General features: G+C 38.5%; 1 protein-coding gene across 3 annotated transcripts in view; it reads left to right on the forward strand.

The window, feature by feature from the left end:
• Nucleotides 1-16905, forward strand: part of TTC39B (tetratricopeptide repeat domain 39B) — a 127281-nt gene extending 110376 nt beyond the window's left edge. For 2 of the 3 annotated variants that reach the window (XM_081236215.1, XM_081236217.1), the window contains 5 exons: nt 2221-2329; nt 5885-5971; nt 10463-10580; nt 13327-13443; nt 16693-16905. In XM_081236215.1, the coding sequence (XP_081092341.1) occupies nt 2221-2329; nt 5885-5971; nt 10463-10580; nt 13327-13443; nt 16693-16783 (522 nt within the window). In that variant the 3' untranslated portion in view covers nt 16784-16905. The remainder of the gene's footprint in view (nt 1-2220; nt 2330-5884; nt 5972-10462; nt 10581-13326; nt 13444-16692) is intronic. The other variant, XM_081236216.1, reaches the window with a different exon arrangement.
• Nucleotides 16906-18309: the final 1404 nt, after the last annotated feature.

Here is an 18309-nt window from a genome sequence, read left to right on the forward strand (position 1 = left end):
ATACTTTGACATTGCCAGTTTGCCCTCCAGAAAGGCTGTACCAATTTAAATTCCTACCAACAGTGTTTTACTGTTTAAATGTGCAGTTGAGCATCTTTTCACATGCTTTTTCATTTTTATTTCTTGTTTTGTGAATTGTTGTTCATATACTTACTTCCCTAATTTCATCGGGTTTTTTATTATTTTATCATTGATATAGAAGCTCTTTAAATATTCTCTGAGAAAGAAAACTGCAGCCCCTCACAGGCATCCGTTGGGAGCTAGCCTGCACCTAGTACCTTGACCCAGGTTTCCCAACTTAGTCTCGGAGAACACCACCCTCAGACTGGGTTGTTCTGTGCCTGTGATGGAGTGAGATAAAAATATGACCACTCTGGGGACTTCTCTGGTGGTGCAGTGGTTAAGAGTCTGCCTGCCAATGCAGGGGACACGGGTTCGAGCCCTGTTCCGGGAAGATCCCACATGCCGTGGAGCAACTAAGCCCGTGCGCCACAACTACTGAAGGCCGCAGGCCTAGAGCCCGTGAGCCACAACTACTGAAGCCCATGCGCCTAGAGCCTGTGCTCCACAAGAGAAGCCACCGCATTGAGAAGCCCGTGCACCGCAATGAAGAGTAGCCCCTGCTCGCCACAACTAGAGAAAGCCCACCTGCAGCAACGAAGACCCAATGCAGCCATAAATAAATAAATGCATAGATAAATAGATAAATTTAATAAAAAAATATATGATCACTCTGTAATCATATCTGAGCACAGATAAAAATAAGAACACCACGCAAATCACAAAAAATGACCAAACATCCCCCTTTCCCAGCCAGCCTGGGAGCCTGCTGCTGTTTTACCAATGACAGCTTTCAGCCCCATTTCTGCTTCATTTCTATCTAGTGATTTGTGCTGGGAAATTTTTTTCTTTCTGTGTCACAGAACTTCCCTGAAATTTTTCTAGAGCACCATAGTCCTTTCTCTGCCCTAGAACTTAGATGCTTGTGTGTACATGACAATGTATAGCTTGCTCTGATTACTAAGGGTCTTAAGGAAGGTTAACTCAGAGCACTTATTTCTCCAGGGGTAAGGGTGTAGAATTGGCTTGAATTTGTGGTGACTAGGAATTTTACCAAAATCCTATATGTCATAAAATGGCAAGGTCAGGTATGAGCGTTTCTTCTTCTGACAAATATTCCTTCGATAAAAGCAAAATTTAAAAACATCATCATCAGTTAAAATAAATGTTCGGTTAGTTATTGAATTGAACTCTTACTCTATTAGCAGTAAGAAGCTAGATGTAAAACAAAAGGTAGTGTTATCTTAGTTTTCAGTACCATAATGTAAAGATGACTTTGCTGCCACTCCAATGTATTTTCCTCATTTCTACTGCTTCCCTGTAAGAGGCTGTTCAAACAATATCTCTGTAATATTTTCACATTCGTTTATTTCCAAGAAGATTCTAATTACCCTGGTTATTTCATACCTTTCAAAATATGAACTGCACTACCAGGAAGATCAGAAAAATATTTTCAAGCAAGAGCACATTTGCTTTTGGTCCAAAAAAAAAAAATTCTCATCTGTTTGCCTATTAAGTGTAATTTGCAATGAGAAATCATTAGTTTACACTTTTAGGGACTGTCATTCTGCCGTATGGCCTTTAAATGAATGCATTTTCTGCATATTGGATTGCATTACCGGACTGTCACATGTTTTTAATGGTATAAAAGAACCTGAGCCAGGTAAAATATTTCCTATGTTCATTTTCAGTGATGTCCTTGGAGACATTTTATATAAACAATTGGCAGATATTGAAAAATGTTTCCCTTTACTTAAGAGTAACAGCAAAAATCTATATTAAATAGAATTGTTCATAGTATCATTTTAAAATATTACATTTATTTCTGTATCTGTAATCCATTATCTTCCAAAAGGATTGGATACCAGTAGGTACTTAATAAATACTTGTTAAATGAACGAGTAAATTAATTTTTCAGTAAAAACACAATATACTATATATATATATAGAATACTTCACAGTATAAAAGGCAAAAAGCATTAAATAAAGTGAGAAAAGGGGAAATTAAATCACTAAATTCCAAATGAGGAAAGCTAAGGAAAACGATTGTCTTGAGATCACTAGCAACTGAGGCAAAACACACATATGTAGTTTTGTTGTTGTGAAGAACATTGAATAACCTCACATAATTGCGAATGGTTTCTCATTTTTCCTCATTAGGAAATGATGTATGTTTGGAATGGTTTTCCACTAGTGAGCAAAAGAAAAGATTTTTCTGAAAGTCTGTTGGTAACTGTTGAAAAGGCTGAGGCAGATCTACAAAGTGAAAGTAAGTATGAAAAGTAAGAGCCTGGAAATCTTTACCGTTGCCCCTCTCTCGTCCTTTCCCTGTGCACATATGCCCGTGTTAATTTGTGTGCATGATGAGGACAAAAGAGCTTGAGCCGAGGTGACTGGGTGATTGCAATCAAGATGGAGAAAAGATACCTGATACAACATGGATGAGCCTTGGGGACGTTAGGCTCAGTGAAAGAAGCCAGCTGCAAAAGAAAACCGAGTGAGAGATATAATTTACATAAAATATGGAGGATAGATGAGTCTGTAAAGACAGAAAGCAGATTAGTGGTTGCCTAGGGATGGAGAACTGGGGGTGTGTGAAAGCTAAAGGTTATGGCATTTGTTTTTGGGGGTGATGAAAATATTTTAAAATTGATTCTGGTGATGGTTCACACCTCTGTAATATACTCACAACCAGTGAATTGCATACTTTAAAGGGGTGAATTGTATGTTATGGGAATTTTATCTTAAGGCTGTTACAAAATAAAAAGATGAAGAAGAGAGTTGAGTTTTAGAGCAGCTCAAGGGAAATGTATACTGGTTTAAGTTGGTTGTGATTCTTTCCGTGCCTCATTTTTGCTCTCTAATGACTACTGTGTTTTTACAGACACAGAGAATTGTTTGTTTTCAAGTTGAAATCTTGTCACAATTTGATTTTTTTACTCATTACTTTGGTTGTACAGGAGGTCCCTTTCCAGTGTCCTGGAAGCTCTATTTACTGGAAGCAGCTGGCATAGTAGGAGGAAAATCAGCTGGTCTGGGCTTATAGTTCCAATCCTGCAGCTGTGAGGCTCTGGGAAGCATACCTCATCCCATACCCAGGAGGGCCTCCGATTTCTTTTAAAATGGGTGTGGTGTTGGACCAGATGATACCCAGGGTTTTCTTGCTCTGACATTTTCTAGTTCTCTGTCATAAATAGAGGCTTTAACTTTTGCTAAACAATACCATAAGTGATAGCTTTTGTTGTATTCCTTATCAACCCCCAAATCATTTAGGTATTTCTCCAAGATAATGGTCTTATCCTCTGGAATGTTCTAATCACAGAAGTAAAGCAAAAATTGCTGGGATGATAAACATTGTAAAGGGCATACAAATTCAAGAATAGCCAGGAAAAATTCTAACAGGTAACTAACTTTTCTTAGCTGGAAGAAAATGGGCACCGAAGGAGTACCGGCTCCATATGCAGTATACTCCCCACGTGGGGGATGAAATGATTGACTCCAGGGATGAGCACCTCATTTGGATGATTTATTTATTTAATTTTTTTGGTAGTATAGTTGCTTTACAATGTTGTGTTAGTTTCTGCTGCTGTACAGCAAAGTGAATCAGCTATACATATACATATATCCCCTCTTTTTTGGTTTTCCTTCCCATTTAGGTTACCACAGAGCACTGAGTAGAGTTCCCTGTGCTACACAGTGGATCATTTTTTACTTCAACCACAGTATGGGGCTGAAATGTTTAATGACATTTCTCTTTACAATTACTTTTAAAAAATTAAACACGTAATTACATTTGATAGATGTGTTACCGAGTCGAAGCTCACTCTGCTCGCCACACCACAGGCCAGTGAATCAGAGACGAGGTGCTGAGGCAAGGAATACGACTTTATTTGGAAAGCCGGCAGACCGAGAAGATGGCGACTAGTGTCTCTGAAAAACCGTCTTATCGGGGTCTGGATGCCAGTTTCTTTTATAGAATCAGAGAGGGAGAGGTGGTGAGGAAGTAAAGTAAAAGGGCCACCAGTCTTGCAAAACTCCTGGAATGGCCAGCCTGGGGAGGGGATGTGTTAGTTTCTTTTTTCTTGCAGCCAGTCACAGGTGGGCAGGGTTCCCTGAGGCAGGCCATTATGTATGATTATAATAACAAAAGCAACGAAAAGCAAAGGTTAAAGTCAAAGAAACAGATCCAATGGGGAGTCCGTTTTAGCTCTTCCCTGTTACAGATGTGGGTGAAAAAAGTCACCCATATTTTTCCTGCTATGCAGAATTAATTTAGAATTTCTGCTAGCTTTATTTTTTATTATTTAAAAAAATTTTATTTATTTTATTTTTGGCTGCGTTGGATCTTCGTTGCTGCGCGCAGGCTTTCTCTAGTTACGGTGGCGGATTCTTAACCACTGTGCCATCAGGGAAGCCCCATCCTAGCTTTATTTTTATAGTTACAATCATAGTGTACCTGGACATACTCTAGCCTAGTTTTTTTCATTTATTATATCGTAAACTTTTTTTTTCCATTGAGAGATAATTGACATATAACACTATATTAATTTCAGGTGTACAGCATAATGATTTGATATTTGTATACATTGTAAAATGATCACCACAGTAAGTCTAGTTAATATCTGTCACTGTACATCGTTACAAAATTTTTTTTCTTGTCTTCAGCACTTTTAAGATCTACTCTCTCAGTAGTTTTCAAATATGCAATACAGTATTAACTATAGTCACCATGCTGTATACTACATCTCCATGACTTATTTTATAACTGGGAGTTTGTACCTTTTGACCTCTTCATATATTTCACCCACCCCTCAACCCCTCGCCCCTGGCAACCAATCTGTTACCTGTATCTATGAGGTTTTTTTCTTTTTTTTTTAAGATTTCACATAGAATTGAGATCATATGGTGTTTGTCTTTCTCTGTCTGACTTTTGTTCACTTAGCATAATATCCTCAAGGTCCTTCCTGTTGTTGTAAATGGCAAAATTTGATTCTTTCTTATGGCTGAATGTTCTATTATATATATATAACACATTTTCTTTATCCATTCATTCATTGATGGACACTTAGGTTGTTTCCATGCTTGGCTGTTGTAATAATGCTGCAATGAACATGAGGGTGTATATATCTTTTCAAGTTAGTATTTGTTTTTCAGATAAATATGCAAAAGTGGGATTGCTGGATCATATGGTAGTTTATCATAAATGTTTTAATTGTTGCTAAGTAACCCGTATAATAATTTCAAAAGCTTCATGGCATTCCATGGAGATAACATATCATAATTTAATCAACTCTTTCAGAATTGTTGAGCATTTAGGCTGCCTTCCATACTTAAAATAATTGTAGCTTTAGATTCCCACCAGTAAGGAGAAGCAATAGAAAAGAATGCAAGCTGAATCAGTGGGCTTATCTGCTAACAAGCTCAAGGTTTCAGGCTGGATAGATAAAGAATGCAATGGAACTAAGAGCAATGCTGTTCTGAGGCCACAGACCACCGCCCTCCCCACCTCCCCATTAGCCTTCTTGCACATACAAGCAGGTGATCACAGGGATACCAGGTGAGTGGAATATTCTACTCCACTATTGAAAAACAGTCGTATGAAAAGCTCATCTGTTGATGAAGGGCGAGTATGTCACCTTCCCATATTAAAGGTATCATTTTAAATAAAAGAATGATGGTTTCCTTTCCCTTCTTTTTCCTTCCCCTTTTACAGAAAAGTTATAATACTTCCGCTCATTTTCATCTGGAGGTTAGGTAGAGTAGCCAAAATATTGAGGTATTTATCTTCATGGACTGATAATTCCCTTTGATTTCTGGGCACCAGGGAAACCAGTGGATGAGAAGGCTCAAGAAACTGGGACCAAAAGGAGGAACTCAAAGTTTGTACTATTTAACAAAGAACCAAAACAACGTATGTATAAGTACAGACTATATGGACATTTCAGACTTTCTTTGTCTGTGTGTCCTAGATGTTCCATCACTAACATATTTTCTGCATAGTTTCTACTAATATAGAGTTATGATAAGCCTCCTTACATTTTTTACAATTCTTTAAAATTTTTAATGGTAGGAAAATGCATATAATATAAAATTTACCATATTAACCATTTTTTAAACTGTATGGTACAGTACTGCTAAGTATATTCACTTGGTTGTGCAACCAGTTTTGAGAACTTTTTCATACCCATTAAACAATAACTCCCCATTTCCCCCTCCCCACAGCTGTGGGCAATCACCATTCTACTTTTTGTTACTATGAATTTGACTATTCTAGAGACTTCGTGTAAGTGTAGTCACACAGTATTTTTCTTTATGTGGCTGCCTTATTTCCCTTATCCTAATGTCCTCCAGGTACATCCATGTTGTAGCACATGTCCAAATTTCCTTCCTTTTTAAGGCTGCATAATATTCCCTTGGATGTTTACACCACAGTTTGTTTATCTATTCATCCATCAATGCATATTTGGTTGCTTCCACTTTTGACAACTGTGAATAATAAATACTTCTATGAATATGGGTATGCAAATATTTTTTTGAGACCCTGCTTTCAGTTCCTTTAGATATATGCCCTAAAGTGCAATTGCTGGATCATACGGCATTTCTATTTTTAATTTTTTGAGGAACTGTCATCCTGTTTTCTCTAGTGGCTGCACCATTGTACATTCCTACCAGCAATGCACAGGGTTTCAATTTCTCTACATCCTTGCCAATGCTTGCAATTTTCTATTTTTTTAAAAATTTGTTTTGTTTGTTGGTTGTTTGGTAATAGCCATCCTAATGGGTGTGAGGTGATTTTTTTTTTTACTCTTTTTAATATGGAATAATTTCAAAAAGGAAAAATACTTACTTTGATTTGAGTGGAAACTCAACATAGAGCCCCATCATTTTGAAATGTAACTTAGATGAAACTCCATAAATGTTTACTTCAAAAAATGAGATTTCACAAAATGTACTTCAGTAAAATGTATTTGGGTTTTTGAACAAATTTACTAGTGTTTATTTTTGTTGAATCAACTTGGCCACTCTTCATTAATTTGTTCCTTTGAACACTCTTAGATTTTCCATACTAGGTATAGCATTGTGACAGGCAGAGAAAGCATTGTTCCTGTCATTAAGGGAATTATCTGTGATTAAACCCCACATATTCACAAATCAGATGGAAAAATGAATATGTTTTAAAATAAGTGGGTATGTGAAAACTGGGAGGTAAAGAAAAACCTCTTTTTATTAAGTTAAAACATTTGTAGGGTATTTTTCCCCCAGAAAAGCAGGCTAGCTTGCTTCTTCTGTTTTACTACAAAGATAAGGGTTTTGGTGCAGTAGAATAAATCCTAATGTTTGAATGTCTGTCCTTTGTAGTATAGACTGTTACGTACCACCAGGGAGTAAGGGCTCTGTATACAGTCGTACCTCAGTTTCTGCGTGGAATCGGTTCCAGGACCCGCTGTGGATACCAAAATCCTTGGATGCTCAGGTTCCATAGTCCACCCTCTGTATCTGCAGTTTCCGCATCTGTGGATTCAATCAACCGTGGGTCCTAAATGTAGCTCCAATCTGGTTGGTTGAATTTGCGGATGTGAAGCCCTCAGATACAGAGCACCCACGCTGTTAAGAAGTCCTGAGGGACTATTGAGTTTTCCTCTCTTTGAGCAGGCTCTTCACCCCTTCCCTCTAAATTTATTTTGTCCCTACATTGGTGGGGGAAAAAAATTAAAGGAGTAATATTTGTATCAGACGACGCATGTAAAATGCAATAGAGGTTTAGAAAATCAGGCTGTTCTCTCCATCCATTCCTTTCTCTTTTAATGACATATTGAGATGATAGACTTTGAGAGATATTTAAGCAGAACAGGTGGGGGAGAAGAGCTCAGACAGACAGACACATTGTACTTTGTACAAACTTGTCTTTGTATATCTTCTTGCTGGATAAAAAAAAAACCAAACAAACAAAAAACTGGTTTCTTTTCTGAACATCACTTTTGCTAGATGTTGCACATGAAATTTATGATGATCTCTTCTAGGTCCACGGTTTTACACAAGATGACTACCTGATTCTATACCCCTACCCCCTTAGGATCTTTTAGTAATTAAGCTCTTATCCTTCAGAGTGAGGGAAAAAATCCACAATTGGAAAATGGAGTGAAGTGGCAAAGCTGAGGTGACTTCAGCCTCCACTAAACACCTCCTTCCCCCCTACCCACCCTCGCCACATACACATTATTAGGAAATGAATGTATTTTGGCTTCTCATACCTTTGTTAAGTGTCTCTAAAGTAAAAGATGATAGAGGATATAACTGGTGTTCTCCTCTGACGATGCCACAGTTATGAAAGGCTGGTCAGAGATACAAAAGGAGGAATACTGTTTAAAGACAGAAAAGAACTTGGTAGTATGCCCTGAGTCAGTATTTGCTATTAATTCCAATAGTGCTTCATTCGAAATCTGACTCAATTCAACATGTAGCCGGAAGTTGATTCAGTAGTTCTACTTTAACTATTTGTTATAACTAATTTGCAATTATGTAGCGAGCATAATACAAGTTACATAAAAGGGAAGGTGTTACTTTATGGCTCTTCACCTCTAAATCTATTTTCACATTTTTCCTTTGGTGCATATCAACTAGCTTCTAAAAAGTTCAATTGTACATATTTTGTAGCTTGGGCCTCAAATTTCCTTTTCCCTAAGCCTACCCTCTGTTTTAAGTTCAGCAGATCTTTTGTGATGCAAGTGTGCTTTGGCAGCATTATTGTGTAATTTTCTTGGGGTGTAAAATGTGTTGAAATGTTCATCCGGGAACTCTCCCGTGAGGTTGATAGTCATGATAAAGCCTTCACATTTTAAGGGAAAATAATCATCTGACAGGTAGTGGTCTGAGGAAATAATGGTTTTGCTTTCTAAGGTTTTTGGAGGAACATGGTATTTTTGAATCCATTTTCCATATCCCAAAGTCATGATCTAAATAAAAGTTGTGTGTTTTAATGGTACTTCAACTTTCCATGGTGTTCCTCAGCAAGATTGTCCTTCACTGAGCACCAAAACGGTGAGATAAGACAAACTGTCATAAAATGTGACATAGAACTCAATAGAATGCACAATAGTGATACTAAAACTTAGCATCCAGTATGGACCGTAAGGGTTTGGTTCTAGGCCTGGAAAGATAATACTTCTTGAATGGATATTTCAATGAGCATCCATGATTAGAAGCATAAACAGATTTTTTTGAGGAAAAGGGGGAATGGATTTTAATAGGGAAGGTAATGTGGCATTGACATTTGTGATTTTCTTAGTGAATAACCTGTCAGATCTTGGAAGTGAGAGGTGAATATCAGCTATTTTCAGCACCTAGAAGTAAAGTGACCTCCTTCGAGTTGGTTAAGTAGCATCCTTAACCTCCCATAGACAAGCAGTTTACTGATTAAAACACCAGCATGTGTTAATGGTGATTTCTGACGTTTATACTGAAAGCAAGAGTATTTCAGTATGAGGGACTCTTAGAGCCTCATTAATTTGGTTTACTGCCCCTTCCCACCTGTGTTGTCACAGCGTGAAATGTATAAATTATCAGTCTGTCTTGGAGTGATTTGTTAGTTGCACTTAACTTGCAAAAAAAAACCCCACCCCAAATTCAAAAGTGATAGATGTGAAATGGCAACCTTTGTCAGATAGATGTCACACATGATACGGTTCCTTCTGTTAATATATGTTAGCCTTGGGCTGTAGAAGGTAACGAGTCATTTTCAAAAGGGAAAAAGTCCTGAAAGAAAATCCTCCGCATTAGCCTCACGCAGTTAGAAGTTTGTGGGGACTTTAGAAGCCTTGCACACTTCAGAACCATTTTGTCTAATTTTATGACATAATTTCTTCCCCAAAAGCACATAACCTGGGAGAACTGATAAGTTGTAAACATAATGATCTGGAGAGGGTGTGCTCCTTCCTGAATTTTTAATGGGGAGAAGGCCATCTGCTTCTCCATATGGAAGTGTTACCCTCTTCTACAGGAAGCCAGCACAGCTAGGGACCAGAACCACAGGAAGAGGCAGCGTGCGTCCTCCTCACCGCTTTACCTTTCACAGAACTAATAAAGCTCTTCCTTTATCTACAGTTCAAACTTCCTATAATTATACCTAAGGTCACATAACTTAGAGTATGAGCACCCGAAAAAAATTTTAAGTGGCTAGAGTGAACCCCTTAATAAAATGGTGTATTAATGTAGTTAGTATTCTTTTCATTTGAAATATTTTCATTGTATTTTATTTAGTAAGGCATAACAAATGCTAAACATATTCTCCTTATTTTTAAATGGTCCCTCTGAAACCTAAGAGCTGTTAGTGCTAACTCTTAAATAGGATTTTTACAAGTATTTTTCTTTCCGTGTGTGAATTGTATGTTTGTTTTGCTTTAAGACTCCAGTGACTACTCTGTAGATGATGAATGCTTAGTGAAGTTGCTGAAAGGATGCTGCCTGAAGAACTTACAGCGGCCTTTGCAAGCAGAATTGTGTTTCAATCACATTGTCCAAAGGTAAAAGCGGACAATGAAACCAACTTGAGTGCAAATTGTGGTTTCTGGGGAATCGCTGTGAGAAAGTGATGCTCTTATCTCCCGCTGCTAACCTTTTACTTGGTGTTACCAGAAAGAGAATCCAGTAATGTTTTCTTTATTCTCTGAGAAAAAAATTATAACCTAAGTGGAACATGGCTTTATGCCTTTCTACCTGGTGTTCAGAGGTGACTTACAAAAGCTAAATTTACAGCCAGGCTGACATGTGTCTGTCTAAGTTCTGGCAGCAGTGTACAGAACATCTGATACTTTTTTGATTCATGCATTTGTCTGCAATTCATTTATTCCACAGATATTTGAGTACCCACTATGTGCCAGAGACTGTGATCCTGAATCCTAGGGATTCAAAGTTGAGTAAAAAGACTCGCCATCATTGTAATGATAATGTGACAGGAAAGAATGACTGTGATGAATACTAAAACTGCTTCTCGTTTGGCAAGGGACATTTTTCTGTAGATGAATGAGTTTTAACCCCCCAAGAGCATTGATGATGATGTCCTGCTCTTTTGCTAATTAGAGAGTTGAGTCAAGGTTCTGATGCCTGACCCTCTTCTCTACATCTGGAGTCACAAATGCAATTACAGGGGCCAGACAAGTAACCTTACTGAATGATGGCAGGAATAGGGATTAGTGGGCACTGCAGATTAGGGAGATTGTGTGTTCTCTCTAAAGAATGCAGCCACTCCTGAGCTCTCAGTGTGGGCCCAGTAGCAATAATCCCTACAGTTTTTTTTTTTTTTTTTTTTGGCTGCGTTGGGTCTTCGCAGGCTTTCTCTAGTTGCAGCAAGTGGGGGCTACTCTTTGTGGCGGTCCGCGAGCTTCTCACTGTGGTGGCTTCTCTTGTTGTGGAGCACGAGCTCTAGGTGTGTGGGCTTCAGTAGCTGTAGCGTGTGGGCTCAGTAGTTGTGACACACGGGCTTAGTTGCTCCGCGGCCTGTGGGATCTTCCCGGGCCAGGAATCGAACCTGTGTCCCCTGCATTGGCAGGCGGGTTCTTAATGACTGTGCCACCAGGGAAGTCCCTACAATTTTTCATTGAAAGCCTGGAATCTGAATTTTGCATAACGTCTCCTGATTTTTAAATCTTGGCTCAATTTTTGGGAAACCATTGTGTAAGCCAAATAGATCACAGCCATAGACTGCCGGTTGACATTTTTTGTTCAATATCATGTGCCTTTCCATCCATAGCTACTGATCTGCCTCTTTCTGACTATATATTATGAGAATGTAGGAGGACTGGTGTCCTTATAAGAAGCTGAAAGAGACAACTATTTCCCAAATAAGTAATATACAGTCTTTAGTAAACATGTTAAAGAAGTATCCATTGAGTTCGCTTTTATTGGTGTTTTTATTAGGATCAAAAGGATGACCCATTTGGGCTATTTGTTGTATTTTTTGAATCTCATAGTGAATTGCTTGCTGGTGTGTTTTATAGTTTTGGATTGTGAGTTCACCTTCAGTGGGGTTTTATCTTGAGGCTCCTATGAGGCTAGGATTGAGGAAGAGTCTCTCTCTAAAGTGATTTTGCTTTTATTTCTGCCAGATGCCCAATAGGCTTTTCCAGGCCAGGGCCACCTTCATGTTAATTTCATTGCTTAGAAGTTCTTGGATCATTTGGGCCACATACATTTGAATTGCAAATTCATGTGAGGGCAGGCCTATTGGTTATTAATTTCCTAAGGGATGTGTTTTTTCCCGCCCCCCCTCACCTAGACCTCAGGCCAAGGAGCCAACTGCCCGTCTTCCTCCTATGCTGCAAGTGGGTTTTTCTCATCTGCCCTTTCTCTGGTGGAGCAGAGCCCCAGCTTTATGTAGAGTCTCAGCTCAGGCTCTACATACTATGTGGACCCAAGGCCTCACCTCCTGTGTGGACATTGAGACACAAAGCTCTGGCTGATTCAGACTGAAACAGACCTAGGAGTGCTTTGGCATCATGCACATACTTAGAGTTCTGGTTTTGTTTTGCTTTCAGTTTGAGAGTTTTCCTTATGTCCTTGTGAGCTGAGCTCTGCATTTTAAAGGGTGTTGCTCTTATTTTTTTGAGTGCTTCTAGATGTTTTGTAGTCAGAGAATTTTCATAATACTGCTGAAAACAGAAGTGTTGACCACTTCTTTCTTGACATTTTGAAGCATTATAAGACAGCAGTGCAAAGAGAGTTGAACCTCAGTGAGAAATAAGTGGCATTATTTTCTGAGTGGAGTCATTTCCTGAATACATTCATGTTCAGGAGGGATGATCCTGTCCTTTCTAGGGTTAATCTTTGAAGATCTGCATGCGTTTGTATACCTGAAGGGCAGTAAACAATCCTCAGTGCTGGATTTATATTAAGGAATAAAATAAAACAGTAATATAGGGAATTCCCTGGCGGTCCAGTGATTAGGACTCTGTGCTTCCACTGCAGGGGGCACGGGTTCAATCCCTGGTCGGGGAACTAAGATCCTGCATGCCAGAGCTTGGCCAAAAAAAAAAAAAAAAAACAGTTAAAAAAAAAAGTAAAAAAGAAAAAAAAGAGTAATATATTAAAAGCATAGTATTTATTGCCATGGTTTATTAGGTTCTTTAACTGTATAATGGCAGCTTTTCTCTGATAATAGTCTTAGTGCTGTAGCTGTTTTCTTAAGAATGGGGAAAAATACATATATGTTGGAAAAGAATGATATGTTCCTTGTTCTGTTAAGACTTAATTGCTTTTCATTTGCTCTTTTAGTGAAAAGCTACTGAAGTATGACCACTACCTAGTGCCATTTACTCTGTTTGAGTTGGCATTTTTGTATAAAAACCAAGGGGAAATTGACAAGGCCATAAAGGTCCTAGAAACTGCAAGGTAAGTGATAATGGCAGCTTCTCCTTGATTGCTATGGAGTCAGGAATGTCAATACAATTTTAACAACAGCAGTAACTTGATACACTTAAAATGAACACATTAATGAAAAATTAGTCACAATTTTACATTTGCTAATTTATGCTTAGTTTCTGCTTATGGCTTTTGCTGGAATTGTACTGTTTCCAACCCTCTTAATGCCAGACCCTGTGGCTGTTTACAAATGTTGTGATTTGGGGGACCTACATGACAGATTTCTGGCCTGTTCTCTTCTATATCAGGGGTCAGCAAACTTTTTCTGTAAAGGGCCAATTAGTAAGTATTTTTGGCTTTACAGTATAAGGTCTCCATTGCAACTACTCAATTGTATTAAAAGCAACCATAGGAGACAATATGTAAATAAATGGGTGTGCCCAGATTTGGCCATAATTTTGGTCATAGTTTGCTGATCCTTGGCGTGTTCCACCATCTCTCTCATTTCCTTAAAGAGCCATTGATTTGAAGAAGCCCTTTGAATCTTCTCCTCTTTTTTCTTTCTGACTATGTGGCAGTTTCAAAGTACTTTATCAATTCTGCTGTCCAGTGGCTCTCAGACCTCCTGTGATCATGGCTCACTTACTGGGGGCACAAACCCTGTGGTCTGCTTGCTTTGAACACTACTTGCCATGGAGAAAGAATGCCATGATAGCTGTAGGCCATAAATAGCTTGCTGATTCACTAGTTTGTTCATTTACTCAAATTCAGCAGAAAATTCACCGAGTACCTATTATGTGCTAGACACTAGAAAAGGTTCTAGACAGACAACTGTGCATAAACAGGCAATGTTTCTACCTTCTAAGTTGAGGGGTATTGGTAAATAAACAAATAAGAAGAGTAGCAATGGTATGTGCTTTGCTGAGATTTACGATATGATACAGGGTACTCGAGTGCTACTTTAGATTGAGTTGATTCTGGAAGGTTTCCTTCAGGTGGTATGTAGCATAATTAAAGCCAGTCCTGAGAAGACCAGTCACCAGAGGACTGTGTGGGGAGCATTCTTGGCTGGGGGGTGGAGCGGGGAGGGTGTTGAGTCTCGAGGTTGATAATGCTTCTTGAATGAAATGGGGAATACTGAGAGGATAAGGATTGAGGAGAGAGAAAAAAAAATTACTCCTGTTTGGACTGTGATATTTTGAGGTGCCTATAGGTATTCATGTGGAGATGGTGAGTTGGCAGTCATATATATACCAGCATGGAGTTCAGTGTAAAGGTCAAGGCCAAATGTAGATATTTCAAAGTCACCAGAACAGAGACAGTGATATTTAAAGCTGTGGTGCTTGATGAGGTTATTTGGGGAAAGTTATACAGCTAGAGAAGGAGATCCAGCATAGAGCCTTGGGATATGCCATCATTTTAGAGGTTAAACAATAAGATTAAGAAGTGGGGCTTCCCTGGTGGCGCAGTGGTTGAGAGTCCGCCTGCCGATGCAGGGGACACGGGTTTGTGCCCCAGTCCGGGAAGATCCCACATGCCGCGGAGCGGCTAGGCCCGTGAGCTATGGCCGCTGAGCCTGCGCATCCGGAGCCTGTGCTCCGCAACGGGAGAGGCCCCAACAGTGAGAGGCCCGCGTACCGCAAAAAAAAAAAAAAAAAAAGAAGTGGCCAGTGAGTTAGGAGGATATCCAGGAAAGCCAAGTGAACAAAATGTTTCAAAAGAAGAGAGTGGTCAGTTGTTAAGATGGCCGCCAAGAGGTCAGTCAAGGTGAGACCAGAGAAGTGGCTGCTGAACTTGGCAGCATGATCATCGGTGACTTTGACAAGCGAGGTGAGAAAGTGGAGTTAGCTACTCCAGGCAACTCCTTCAGGATATTTGGCTGTGAATAAAGCATAGTAATGGGGCAGAAGCTTTGGAGGCACAGTGGAGCCAAGAGAGGTTTCATTATCTTTTTTTTTTTTTTAAAGCCGAGGTTATGAGAGAAAGTCACTTTTAAAGTTAATTTGTTGAGAGTGAGTATGACTCCTATTTCAACTGACATTCGTGTATCTTCAAATCTATTGAAAATTTTTAGTCCCATTGGAAAATTTGGGACTAAAAATACGGTTTCTAAGTATTCATATCATTTGGACATATTTGATGTTATCTAAGCAATGCAGAATAAGGCAAATTTATAACAATGAAAATAAAAGACTAGTAATTCACTATGAAAAAGCAAGACCAGCAGTGATCAAAAGTCACCACTAACTCAGGACAGTCCCAGTGATGTCAACATAAACAGATGTCTCATAATTTCAAGACTGTTGATTATCTGCAGTTTTCCTTGTGCAGTAGGAGCTTTGCAAAGCTTCCGAAGTTAATTAGGGAAATACTCAATTACGTCCTTTGGTAAACTCTAGTAAGATGTTGGCTTAGCTTATGAATAATAACCGTCATTATGAATAATAACCCTTATCAAGTTTACCAGTAAGTAACCCTTAGACTTGTATAAAGTAAAGGGCTATAGAAAGAAATGAATGCCACTGCAAAGAAAGAAAGTACAGCTCTCCCATGGGCCAAGGTGGTGTGTGAAAGCAGAGCCCAAGGTCCAAAGCATTCCATTTTGCTGATTCTGAACAATTCTAGCAAAGAGAAGTCAACATGGATGATCTAAGTGAAGTTTTTAAATAATCTGTGGATTTCTAATGCCCCTCCTGACATTGTCACATAATAATTATTGATCAACCCATTGATATTTGCCCATCAGAATTGCAGTAAGTAATTTTGGTGTCACCAAGTAATCCTGCTATCTTTGTTGTGATTGTCGTTTTGTGAGAGTTTCTATATCTATATCTAAATCTATCTATCTATCTATCTATCTATATAAATTTTTGTGTGTGTGTATGGAGGGGGTGAATGATTATGTTCATCTTGTTTATACAGGCTGCCTGAAATTTCCAGTTTAGAAAAGGAGGTCAACTCTTTAAAAATAGTTCACAAAATTTGTTAAGCCCTCCTTGTAACCTTCTTGCTGTTTGTGAATGGTTTGGTAATTACATAAACCTTGCTAGTCAAAGCACGCTTTTTAGACCACCACCAGCAAGCTTCTAGAAATACAGAATATTGCCATCCTCATCTCCTCCCAGGATCAGAATCTGCATTTTAACAAAATCCACTGTTATGCATATTAACGTTTGAAAGCAAATAAGGAATGAAGATGAGAGGAGGGAGAGGAGGGTGGTGGTGCCCTGGTGTATAAAGGAATTTTGACATTACAACGTTATTGTTATTTATCTTTAGAAATAACTACAAAGATTACTCACTGGAGTCCAGACTACACTTCAGAATTCAGGCAGCTCTTCACCTCTGGAAAAAATCTTCCTCAGATTGATCAGAACATGAAGGATGGAATTTTCTCTCAATTAGTACTGGCATCTGCTGTAGATTAGACCTTGTATTAAAGTGGAAAAATGATCTTGTGAATGTGAGACAAAAAACTAATTTTACTGTCAATATTTTCTATCATCTGTGTGGTTTACTATTGGTCTACATAAGTGGGTTTTTTTTTTCCTATGGAATGATGTTAAATAATATCTAGAAAACTCTTATATTCTGCATCTCCAAAAAAAATTTCATATCCGATTTGAATTGGAGAGTGAAAAGTCTTTTAAAGGACTCACAGGTACAGTAAAGTATAATTAGATTATTTATTTTTTTAATGTGGAAATGAATATTGTGTAAGTAGCAAATGGCTTACAACCTAAGCATTTTTAGCTTTGTTGGTCATTTAAACTTCAGAGATATTTAGTTGCCTAGCATTTAAGTTTCAGAGGGGAAATAAGAATCACCTACATTCAAAATAGCTCAATAACTTTCCGAAAACTCCTGAAAAAGACAGGCAATGGGTGTGAACAGGACAGGTAATGTAGGTAATAGGTTGAAAGACCTGTGTCTAGAAAAGGTGATGAAATGTTATTGTTTTTTATTTATCATGTAACTTACAGGTGGTTTTGAGAGACTATCCTGTTTTTGAATGTAGTTAAGTCTGTTATTATTATAACAAAATTCAAAAAAATTCCATGTATCTAAAGGGAAAAAAAGTTATATTTTAGAAAATTTCCTTAACCTTAACAATGAGCACCTAAAATATATACGCTGACTATTTTTCTTATAAAGTTCCTGCTGCTTTCAATGATATGTAAAATAATAATTTTTACACTCGTAATGTTGGTGTGTAAGGTCTAATCTGTTTATTTCTCTAGCACTGTGATGGTTCCTTATAAATATCTGGACTGTGCTTAGTCCTTTAATTTGCAAACACAATCAGGGCATGGAGTGGAAGAGAGCCAACTCTGTGGTCCTGGCTCTGCTGTCAGCAGTTACCGGGGTGATGTTTAGGGAATTCTGTGCTCTCTCCATCACCATATTTTCCTCATCTGTGAAATGGAAAAAGAACAGATGAATTTCAAGGTCTCTTTTAGTTTTATAACTGTGGGTCTGAGGCTGAGATATTTATTTTCAGCAAACAATGTTAAAATGTTTAATCCAGATCATTCCCACTTAGTGTGTGTTTTATTTTACAATCATCACTGCCCTCCCCAGCCCCTCAGCTCTCCAATATGTATGTGCAGTGGCTGAGGACAAGACTGCATCCAGAGCGACAAAAAACAGTTCAAGAATCGATGAATCAGGGTTTTGTCTTATTTCTATTTTGAAGAATAACTTGTCGTGGAAGCCTCTGCAGTTTAACAAAAACAGCCCCAGATTGGCAGTCAGGAGCCCAGTTCTATTAGTTAATAATAATTCCTCTACATGGAGTGAGTCATTGACCCTTTCTGGCACTCAGTTTCCCTGATGGGGATAGCAACATAGAGCTTGGTGCTTGTGATGGCTCTATTAGATAATGCATATGATAGC

This window comes from Mesoplodon bidens (assembly GCF_964165515.1).
Source record: "Mesoplodon bidens genome assembly, chromosome: 6".
Lineage (NCBI taxonomy): Eukaryota > Metazoa > Chordata > Mammalia > Artiodactyla > Ziphiidae > Mesoplodon > Mesoplodon bidens.